We start from the raw sequence: 12359 nt of genomic DNA on the forward strand, positions 1-12359 counted from the left end.
GGTCTGTCTCCCATCAGCTCCGGCCAGCTGTTGGCATTTGTTGTGAGCTGCCCTGCTCATGGCTGTCTGGTCAGTGAGAAATCGGTTGATCGTTCGAGAGTCGAGGCTGTGGGCGCTTAGGTTTCGTATGCTGATTAGTGACTGCAAGGAGAACCTGCGGGATCTGGGGAGGTTGATGGCCAAGAAGGACTCCCTAGTAGGAGATATGCTCATGGAGATAGGTCTCAAGATTTAGGGTAGGCTCCTACTGCTTATGCAAGGTGGGCTACGGGTGCTTGCCCCTTGAGTTGGCCCATTTTTGTATATGGTCTTACTTTTGGGACTGCCATCCCTCCTGTTAATACAAGCCGGCATGTTTATTTCATTTTTTTTTTTTAAATTTTGGTAATCAAAGAGCCAGAACCCTTTACTATAGACACAAAAGGACGCTCATCAACAATATAGAGATGTCTCTATTTCGATTTCTTTGTGACTCTGTTCTCAATGCACTTCTTGTTTCCAAGGTCTGGAGTGTTGGTGAGTGTTCCACTGTGACCTCTATGTCAGTTGGACGATTGCTATCCTGCATTATTGCAGCTTGAAGTATTTTACTTGATAAGGCTGATAAGCCAGAGGGCTACCCAACGAGAACCATATCCATTCCACAAATCCAACTTCCGTCTGCTGTTTTGTAGCTCAGTACACCGAAGCCCAAAAACTACGGCCTTGCCTTTAATTGCAGATGAATCACGATTTATAAATCACAACGTGCAAATACTCTATGACCAACACTTCTACATGTGGATCTGCATGTTTGTTCTCCTTTTGCATTGTGTTTTTGTGAGCATGATAATTTCAGAGTAGTTCCAGGTACTAGACCACTTAACCACCAATCATCCTACAATGAGTAAAAGACTTCGTACACCACTTTCCTCAACCTGCAAACATTTGAACTTCACAATCTTTTCAAGACCCTGTCTCTCATTACTTTCACAGATGTGCTGTTAAGCTCAAGTGCGTTTCGACAATTCTGACGCCATATAGATGTTGTTCACATACTTCTTTTGCTCTTTAGAATATTTTAAAATATGGCTAGCAAAAAGTCTTCACTAAGAACTAGCAATAGAGCTACAAGCACTCATAATTTGACATTCTTTAGAACGTGCCTGAAACTTCCCAGACTAGAACTTCAGTCTTTTAGTAAGAGCTTCATGGCCTAGCTCAACTTTTGGTTTTGATGCCTATAACGTCTTGTAAGCTAATGGATGGCCTATCCAAAGCTCTAGGGCAATTGTTCTAGACTTTAAAGATGGAAAACCAACTTGAGCTTGAAAATAAGGAAAATCAGTACGTAATCCCACAACGATAGTTTACTTCCAATAGGATACACAAGATCTATCCAATTTCAATTTCTGGAAGGGGATTCATGGGAAAACCAAAACAAACATAAGCAAAGTTTATTAAATCCAACAGTGCTGGAGCACTTTCACAAGTAACGTTAAATATCAAATTCATGGTTACGCTCCACTTTATGTCACTGTCCTTATACAAACTGGAAAGAGAATCCTCATTTTCCCTCCGCATAGATTATGTGAAGTATTTACATTAAGTCAAGATGTGACATTATGACCGGTTTGAAATGGATCTACTGTGTAAACTTCAACATCAGCCATTCCAGCAGTTTGCACAGAATATTGAAATGTCCAGCCATGACAAGCACCACCATGAGCTCCATACTTGTTCAAAGCCACAACTGCGCCAACCAAGGAAGGATATCTACGTCTTATCCTTGCAATAGCATCTTCAGCAGCTTCAACTGGACTCAGTCCCAGCCGCATGCTTTCTACCACTTGATAACTGCTTACATAAGAGCACCATTTATAAATGAAAGCATACAGTCCCATTCCAATACAGCAATTAGAATAATAAATAAATGAACATACCTATGCAAGCAAACACTTAATAGGATCAAACAGTTGAAAACCAATGCCTTCCCTACAGTCTACATAACCCTCTATGTAGAAGGATGATAATATGCAGGGATTGGATCTGAATCCAAGATTGAAGGATATATGAGCAACACATGGTATGACTTGGAGATATACATTGATTTAAACATCGTGAGCTCAATTGGAGGCTTAATTTCTGCAAATACTCTTCTTGCAACTTACATTCTCAGTCTATCTTGCATATTATTTGGTTAGACAAATGCAAGACTCAGCCTGCAGATTGATATTGTAGATCGAGATCAGGATATACAATGATCCTGGTAGTGGGGCAATATCTATTGCTCAGGTACAGTCCAGAGTTGCAACAAATGCTACATAAGACGATTTTGCTTGAGTGTCTACATGACCAATTGGTGTTTTAGGAATAGGAACCCAGTATCATGTACTTTGCAATGCTAGTTGTGTGCGATTGGCAAGGTCCTTTTTCCACCCTGGCATCAACTACACAGACGCTGAGCAAAGACAAGGTAGAGGCCTTTAGAGATCAAATTGGAGTATGATCTAACAAAATAGCCATTAAGGGAGGATTTACTTTCTATTGCACATATGTTTTTTCTGAATGGGCAACTGGTTGTTTATGTATTTAAAATTCGGTTGAGCATATGTACATCCATTGTTGTATAGTGCTTGTCATTATCTTTCCAGTCCCAAACAAGAGTTATCATGCCAACATTGTATGCCCCAATCAGTGCTTGTGTGCCATCAGCAGATGAACTTGACCTCTCTAGAATTCCTAGATTTCTATGCAACACTCATCCCCCATATAACTCTCCAACACTCTTGAACATACTTTGTTGTAATAGAGGCCTTTGTTACTTATCATTAGTCTCTCTGAGGATTCCATTCCTCTTGTTTCTTTGACATCTCTTCTATCCTTTGACAAATTTGGTAAGCTGATTTTCAATCTGATTTGATTATGTGTGCCATCATCTTAAGGCTGTACTTGGCATCCTCCATTTTCTGCTGTAATCAAATTTTCTGCTGTAATCAAATTTTCTGCTGCCCCATTCAAGCATTTTAGCTCTCCTTCATGTCCCCTGCAAGCATGCCTACATTTCCACTATCAGTATTGCCCTTGCTCTTGGTACTGCATCTAAGCCCATACAAATAAGCAAGTTGGGCTCTTCCTCATTACATGGATCATGAGCCCTCACACCGGATGCCATGTTGAGATGTAACCCATGGACTTCTTTTCTAGCACTCATCAAGAACGAGGGAAGGAATAAAAGTGTCTACACCAAATTCTTGAAGGCTCCTTCATTGCTCCATAAGCTAGATCCCTCTCAACCCCACCAAGTGCGGGTATAATCATCCACACATATGTTGCATGCTTGTGATAGGATTCTACAAGCATGTTGTGACAAAAGCATTTTGGGCATGTACCACTCTCCACATTGTTGGAGATGCACTAGGAGAACATGGTGATAGGACTTCCCAAGCTCCACCTACATGTTTCTATTTGCACAGCTTGCCTTGATGGTAAGCAGCATTAGAAACCATTTCCACAAAGCCGAAAATGGAGCACGTATCTTTGGAGCTAGTTCACTCTGACTTGTGTGGACACATGTCCACAAGATCCTTTGGTGGTTGTCTATATTTTCAGTTTATAGATGACTATAGCCAAAAGGTTTGTGTATATTTCCTGAAGGAGAAGTCATATGTATTTGTTAAGTTCGAAGAGTGGCTAGCAAAGGTGAAGTCGGCACTGACTCGAGACTCTTTGCACTAACAGAGTTTGAGATTATATTGGCAAGAAATTTTTGTTTTGCCGTAACCAGAGTGGGATTAGAGACATAAGATAGTTTCTCTTACTTCTCAGCAAAATGGAGTTGTGTCCGAGCACAAGAACAAAGTCATTTTGAAGACGGCAAGGAACATGATGGGGGAAAAGAAATTTATGAGGATTTGCTGGGTTGAGGCTGTTCAAGCTACAGTTCACATCATGAACAGATGAAGACCAGAGGACTCCATGAAGTTATGCCAGAGGAGGCTTATTCAATTAAAAAGCCTTTTGTTGAGTTCTAAATCCCATGTTCATATCCCAGATCATGTGAGGAAGAAGCTGGGCTCAAAGTTGAGAAAAGTATCTTCATTGGGTGCAGGATGGAGACCAAGGGATACAAGCTCTACGAAGGAGCTAGTGGTGAGAAGAGATGTAATCTTTGATAAGGAAGAGCCTAGGAATACACTACCTACTACTCCAATTCAAGAGCCCAAATCAAAAGAAGGTGTCTAGGCATCTCTCTCCATATACAAAAGGAACTGAACGCCAAAAGCTTGGTGTCACAAAATGGATTAGTTCTTTACTAGTGTTGGGCTCACTTGTTTCTTCATACGCTAACCTCAACAAACTAGTAGGAGATGGTCTTATCATTCTCATTGTGTTGTACCTTGATGACCAGATCATCTTGGGAATCATAATAGTGTGAATAGAGATATGTAAGTCATTCTTCAAGATGAGTTTGAGATGACAGAACTAGGAGAGCTTAAATACTTACAAAATGTAGTAATTTATTCCATTCAAAGCGGCGGATTATACAAGAAGTGGGAGAGTAAAAACTCTATCCCTCGCCTCTACAATATGACAGAAAAGCCAAGGGGGTGGTCTATAGTGCCTTGAGATCTGGTGTCAAATGAAAGAATAGAGAGCAATCCCAGGTCCTCGTGAATGAGATTTATCTCTCACGTCGTTGCAAAGGACCTAGGACATCTCTGGCACTGACTCTTGATGGTGCCTTTGATTTGGGTCAGGAATTTGCAGATATTTGCTGTCATTTTTGGGACAGCCAGCTTTTTGCAGTGATAGCCTTGAGGCTTTTGGGTTTTCAGGTCTTTTACAGGTTATCATAGTTGCTATGGCTGGGAACAATCAAGATTTATTTGGAGTTCTTCGTGAAGATGATAAGTTGGATGGCACCAATTATCCGATGTGGTCTTATCTCATGAAACATATTCTTGTTGCAAAGCATTTGTGGAATATTGTTTCTGGGGCTGATCTGAGGCCAGCCAATCCTTAAGTGGTTGTTTCTACTGCTGGTTCTTCTACAGGGGGTACTCCTCCTGATGCCTCTTCCTCTAGCACTCCTGTTGCTGCTCTTCCAACTCAAGAACGGTCAAGATGGGATGCAAGAGATGCAAATGCACATTCATGCATTGCTTTATCATGCAAGAGAATCATTATTCCACACATCCCGTCTTGCAGGACAGCAAAGGATGCTTGGGATAAATTGGCTTCTCTATATCAGATTCGCAATGAAGCTCGTGTTGCATATTTGAGAAGGCAATTACAGGAAGTGAATATGAATGAAGGTGAGTCAATGGATGCATATTTGACAAAGGTCAAGGACCTCATGGAACAGCTTGCCAACATTGATGAGGTGGTGCCAAATTCACAGCTTGTCAGTACTACATTGAATGGACTACCAGATACATATCAAGGGTTTGCTACAACCCTTCGATTAGTGGCCATGGGTAATCCAGACCACTATTCTTTTGATCAGCTAGTTACTCTACTTTTGCAAGAAGAGCAAAGTAGAGCTAACAAACAAGCCATTATTCCTGATCATGCATTTGCTTCACAGCAGACAGGAAGAGGCAAGGCTTCCAAGCCTATGGGCAAGCCAAAATCTGCGCACAGCAGCTGCAATTCCTCTACGCATAGCAGCTACAATTCCTCCCATGCATCTAAAAATACAGCAGAGAAGGGAAAGAAGAAAAGATGCAACTATTGTCGCAAGCCTGGACACGACATTTCAGAATGCAGGAAGTGCATTGCTTCAGAGAAAAAGAAAGCAGGATTGACAGTTAATGCCTCACATGCCATTGAATCCCATGAGCCAGTAGATGCTTCACATGCACATGCTCTTCAGGATGATTGGGCATGGGCTGTCCATTGCTCATTTGATCCCTCCAAAGCTGATGCACTCTTTGCTACTAATGATGTTCAGTCCTGGTACTTTGATAGTGGAGCTTCCAAGCATGTCACATCTTGCAGACATTTCATTCTCTAGCTGATGCACCTCGAGGGGGGACTTTTACATGTGCCAATAATGCTTCATATGCTGTAAAAGGAGTTGGAGATGTGCAGCTCACATCCATTTCCAGCCATCCTGTCACTCTGACAAATGTTCTTTTTGTGCCTGGAATTGAAGTCAACTTGATTTCAATTTCAGCAATTGCTACTTCAGGGTTCAGAGTAATTTTTGATGGCTACAGATGCCTAGTATATGATCTTCGTGATGACAATGCCATAGTTCTCACTGGTACTTTGCAAAAAGGGCTTTATCACCTTGATCATCATTCAGCTGCACTTTCTATTGAAGCATTGGCTATTTCAGATTCATAGCTTGCTGAAACTCATCTTTGGCATGAGAGAATGGGCCATCTCAATTATAGAGCTCTTGCAAAGCTACATTCACAGCAGATGGCAAATGATGTACCTCCGACTCACACAGTTTCTAAACATGTGTGTGAGGGTTGTCTTTTGGGTAAGATGCATCGATTTCCTTTTCAAAAGAATTGTCCAAAACTCTCACAAAGGAAATTGCAGCTAGTACACAGTGATGTCTGTGGCCCAATGAGGACAAATGCCATTGGAGGATACAAGTATTTCATGACTCTCATTGATGATTTCACGACTCTCATTGATGATTTCACAAGGTATTGCTGGGTATATCCTTTGAAGGCCAAATCTGAAGTTTTCTTATGCTTTCAGAGATGGCTGAATATGGTTGAGAATGAATCAGGATGCAAGCTTGTCACCCTCAACACAGATAGGGGGGGTGAGTATATGTCAAAGGAGTTTGATGCATTTCTATCCTCACGGGGCATTATTCACTCATGCACTACTCCTTACACTCCTCAGCAGAATCCTGTTTCTGAAAGGAAAAACAAGCCCACAATGGAGATGGCCAGATGCATGCTTAAGGCCAAGTCTTTGCCCAATAAATTTTGGCTTGATGCAGTAATGTGTGCCAACTCTGTGCTGAATAGATCACCTACACGGGCATTAAAGACTATCACACCTTATGAAGCATGGAAAGGCAGGAAGCCTTCACTTTCACACATGAAAGTTTTTGGGTCTCTTGCATATGTTCATGTACCATCTCAGCTGAGACATAAGCTTGATGACAAGGCAATCAAATGCATATTCATTGGTTACAGCCAGGAGAGCAGAGGGTATCGGTTATATCAACCAAATACTGGGAAGATTATTGTCAGTAGAGATGTGATCTTTGCTGAACATTCAGCTTCTCCTCTTGTGGACTGCAAAGCAAAGCCAGATATTGACATGTTTGATGCCTTTGAATCTTGGTTACCTCTACCATCATCAGAAGAGGATTTTGAGCAGCAACATGAGCCTCCTGCAGACCCTCCACTAAGCAATAATCAGCCACCACCTCATGCTGATTTGCAGGTTTCTCTTCCGGCACAAAATGATCCCACTACTCATGATGCAGTCATTGAAGAAAGAGCTGTCAATAGACAGCAAAGGCAAGTTCCCAGATGGCTTCTTGACACATTGAGGGACAGTAAACAAGATCAGCCTTTTGCTGCCCAGACAAGATCAAGGAATAGACAGCATGGTCACTTTCTTGAGTTTGCACTCCTTGCTACAGCTTGCAATGAAGAGCCTTTGTGCCATAAAGATGCTTTTGACAGCAAAGAGTGGATGGATGCAATGAAAGCTGAGTTACAATCTATTGCCAAAAATGACACTTCGGAATTAGTAGATCTCCCACCTGGCAAGCATGCCATTGGAACGCAGTGGGTCTACAAATTAAAAAGGAAATCTAATGGCAGCATAGATCGATACAAAGCCCGTCTTGTTGCAAAAGGGTATGCCCAACAACAAGGCATTGACTTTGAGAAGACATTTGCTCCCACATCCAAGATTACAACCATTCGATGTGTCATTGCCATTGCAGCCCATCATCATTGGCAAGTGCACCAACTGGACATCAAGACTGCCTTTCTTCATGGGGATCTGCAGGAAGAAGTCTATGTCACACAACCTGTCACGATCTGTGACGTATTCCTTTCTCTATTTCTAGACTTATGGATGGTTTGATGAATGGACACTTGTCGAAGGGTATGCCCTTTCGACGGGACACTTTCTAAGAGGCACAACCCTTGCCCTTTCGACGGGACACTTCCTAATGAGGCACAACCCTTCACAAGAGACATCCTATTGAAGAGATACTTCTATTGTAATGTACCCTCTCATTAAGGGTCACACCCTTCACAAGGGGTACACACCTCTTCATGCACATACCCTTTGGAGTACACACCTTTTCATGTGTGACTTTTCACTCTCTATATAAGAGAGGCCTAATCGTATGGATGACACACTACATCTACGTAATTAAATGGTCAAGAGAAGTAACTGCCAAGGTCCTAGGTGAGGGCGTAATGGCATTGACTAGGTAGTTCTAATAGGGCTAGGGCCTAGGTGCATCAAAATGTGCAAATTGCCAAGGGGCAATTGGTTTTGAATGAACTCCAAGAGAGGGGTAGAAAAGGATGCATCTAAGAAGGGGCCTAAAATGAAGACATGTGGTCAGGAACTATCTAGGGAGAATGTGGGTCTCAGGGATAAGGAAAAAAGGAAAACAACGATGGATGTAACGATATATGACGTATCAGGTCCCTGAGTTGGCTGGGAGGAAAAATAAAAGCCATCGCCCGTGATCATTACCAGCGTCATAATAAGAGAGTTACCTTGGAGGAACGACGAGTAACAAGAGACAGTTACATTTGGTATCAGAGCCTAGAGATCGACGAGAAGGGAAGCAGCGCACTTTGATATTTATTATTTACGTGAGGCGATTCTTAGCACAGTCTGCGTCAATGAAGAGGGAGAGATAGTTGAGGTGCGGATGACGAAAGATCAAAATTGCACCTTGAAGGCTTGACGCAGTGGCTGGGAGCGGGTTGATAATCTGCGCTACGTGAAGGAGTCACGTTGATTTTATCAGGTCTCGGAAGGCAGCGCACGAATTGGAGTCCTTGACGAGCAGCGTGAACGATAGACACAGACAAGAGGGATCGTGATCTTCATGTGATTGAAGATGGCGAGGTGACTGGTCGTGATAAAGGAGCGCAGGCACACGATACGTGATAGAGTTTGACGGGCAGTAGACGACCGGTGGATGAGGCGTTGATTAACATGAGACGTTGCGCGGTGGTTTGGATAGTGGAGCAGGAGGTGACGACGAAATCTGAACCGGAACGACGGCCACGAAAGACCCGCAGTTTTTTTTCCCAACATCGCTTGGATTTGTCGATCAGCGCACACGTGATGGCAGGCTTTTCACCATTTTAGATTGACAGATCGAAAATATAACAGGGCAGAGTTTTTTTTGCGAGTTTCAAGGATATCCAGGGGGCATCTCTTTCCCTTTAGGATATATATTTCAAGTTTTCAGTTTGCAGTACTTTGTTCCTGTACAGGAAGGGATTTTGAAGTGCTGTACTTTTGGAGTTTTCGCATTTATTATTTTTTTTTTAAAAAAAAAACTCCCTTTCAACAAATGGAAGCAGAAGGACAGAATTCAAGGGTGAATCCTAGCGAGTCTAGAGTACAGTCTACACAACAGATGTCACATCACGCAGCACCTACATTGATTGGTAGGATTTCAATATTAGAGGATGCTTTACAGCAGATTATGAACCAGCAACTTCAAGTGAATGCTGGTCAAAATGAGATCAGGGAGATGGTGCAAGCTTTGTCGGCTAGACCATCTAGGATTGATAAGGGCAAAGCTCTAGCTGAGCCAGAGCCCAGTGTACATTCCTTAGAGCGCGCAAGGGTCAAAGTGCCCAATATTGCTAATTATAGACCGGAGAAGTACACTGGTCGGATGACCGAGCGCAGCTCTGATGTGATCGAGGTTTGGTTGCACAAGTGGGAAGAAGCCTTCGCCATTTGTGAGATTAGATCCGATCTAAAGAAAATCCGCGAGGCCACACACTTGTTTATTGAGGCAGCGGATAGATGGTGGATAAAGCAACAGAAGGATCAAGTTGCTCCAACCACCTGGGAAGGGTTCAAAACTGAATTCAAGAAACACTTTCTCCCACCTGATGAAGAATCCCGAGCTTGGGATGCTTATAGAAATCTTCGTCAGAGGAGCTTGTCAGTGGCAGAGTACACTGACAAATTCAGAGAATGTGTCATGAAGATAGCAGACCCTCTCCCTATGTCGGTTCAGTTAAAAGACTATATCTATGGACTGAACGACAAGATCAAAATGGAAGTTCGGGCTAAATATGTGACTACATTAGATGAATCTATAGCAGTAGCCCTGAACTATGAGGATGCCAGAGGTAGATCTGGTGGATTTGTGCAGGCAGGGACTCAGTATGAGCACCCGAGAAAAGGGGGATTTCCGAGGAAATGGGTTTCAAAGACAAGTGTCTCGCAGCCAAGTGGCCAAACCAAGCAGGTGAAGCCGGTTGAGGGACCAGTAAAGACAAGTACCACCGTTGGGGTGAAAAGGAAAATAACTCCAATGGCAGCCCGGGCTTGGTCAAAGTCCTCGTTGACCCCTGAACAAAAAGAGAAAGCTAGGAAAGAAGGATTGTGCTTCGGCTGCCTTCAGCGACATCAGTGGAAGGATTGTCCACTGAATAAAGATCGTCGCACGGCTAATATGATAATATCTGAATGCGACGTAGAAATGCAGGAGAGTCCCAGTGCGGAACATATGCAGATGCAACTGGCGGGACCTTCTCAGAGGTTAGTACCTTGTTTGTTATGTGTATCTGTTGCTAAGTTAGTGACGAGTGCACCTGATAACATCCTATCTAAGCCCGCAGCAACGGGGTATACAGCCTTCAATGATACGGAGTTAATTAAAATGAAAGGGCAAGTGGCCAGTCATGATGTCATTGTGTTGTTTGACTCAGCGTCGACTCACAATGTGATTAACTCCAAGCTCGTGAAGAGGCTGAAACTAAGGACAAGTCCATCTGACTATGCGTATACAGCCAGAATGGCAGATGGAAGTTCAACTGAAGTATGGGACCAAAGGGTCACCCAGTTGGAGCTTCGGATTCAGGACTATGCTGAGAAGCTTGATTTTGAAATGACCAAGCTTGCTCATGCAGATATAGCCCTGGGAATGGCGTGGCATTCTAGGAAGAATCCAGCCATTGATTGGAAAAAGCACGTATATCAATTCAAGATGAATGATGTGCTTTATGTCTTGCGAGGTGAAAGAGATATACCTCAGGGACCGTTGGTTTCCGTGATGGAAATCAGAAAGGCTCAAGTCGAGTTTTTGTACCTTTGCACAGCATCGGTAGAGTCGGTGGATGAGTCTTCGACTAGCACTGATGTTACGCAAAGTGGTGAGATGGCCAAGCTGGCTAATCTTATAACAGAGGAGTTCTCTGAATGTTTTAGGGATGAACTACCGTATGGGTTACCTCCAGAGCGGAAAGTTCAGCATAAGATTGAACTGATCCCGGGGGCAGAACCTGTAAATAGACCTCCCTATAGAATGAGTTTTACTGAAGAAGCGGAGGTGCGTAGGCAACTGGAAGAATACCTCAAGTTGGGGCAGATTCAACCAAGTTTCTCACCTTTTGCTTCACCAGTGATATTAAAGAGGAAAAAGGATGATACGTTTCGCCTCTGTATAGATTACAGAGCATTGAATAATATCACTGTTAAGCACAGGTATCCGATGGCTCAGATTGATGATTTGCTAGATGCATTAAATGGAGCCGTGATTTTCAGCAAGATAGATCTTAAGTGCGGTTATCATCAGATCCGGATTAGAGCCGAGGATGTGCATAAAACCGCTTTTAGAAGCAGGTTTGGTCATTATGAGTTTTTGGTAATGCCCTTTGGACTTACCAATGCTCCAGCGACCTTCGTCATGCTTATGAACGATTTACTACGTCCGTATATCGGAAAGTTCGTAGTACATTTTATTGACGATATCTTGATATTCAGTAAAAGTGTTACTGAGCATTGTGAACACTTAAAGATAGTGTTCAGTACTTTGAGGAAAGCCAGTCTTTACGTGAATAAAAAGAAAACTATACTGTGTATGGTTAGGCTTGAATATTTGGGGTTCATTATTACTCCACAGGGGGTAGAAATGGATCCGAAGAAAGTGGCTGCGATACTAACTTGGCCCATCCCTCAGAGTCTGACCGCGTTGCGATCATTCTTGGGATTTGTCCAGTTTTATAGAAGGCATATCAAAGGATATTCCGAAATAGTATCGCCATTGACTGATCTGACCTCAGATAAAGTACCTTTTGTTTGGGGACAGAATCAACAAGAAAGTTTTAATACCATAAAACAAGCTGTGGTCACAGGACCGGTGTTAAAAATAGTTGATCCCCAGAAAACGT

General features: G+C 42.8%; 1 protein-coding gene across 1 annotated transcript in view; it reads right to left on the reverse strand.

Moving 5' to 3' along the window:
• Window positions 1-1403: 1403 nt before the first annotated feature.
• LOC147901312 (N-terminal nucleophile aminohydrolases (Ntn hydrolases) superfamily protein) overlaps window positions 1404-12359 on the reverse strand; it is a 32393-nt gene continuing 21437 nt past the window's right edge. Inside the window, exon 7 of the mRNA XM_087376073.1 lies at window positions 1404-1836. Coding sequence (XP_087232199.1) covers window positions 1590-1836 — 247 coding nt within the window. The 3' untranslated portion in view covers window positions 1404-1589. The remainder of the gene's footprint in view (window positions 1837-12359) is intronic.

This window comes from Dipteris shenzhenensis, chromosome 6, assembly GCF_047967505.1.
Source record: "Dipteris shenzhenensis isolate YYH24624 ecotype China chromosome 6, Dip_SZ_1.0, whole genome shotgun sequence".
Lineage (NCBI taxonomy): Eukaryota > Viridiplantae > Streptophyta > Polypodiopsida > Gleicheniales > Dipteridaceae > Dipteris > Dipteris shenzhenensis.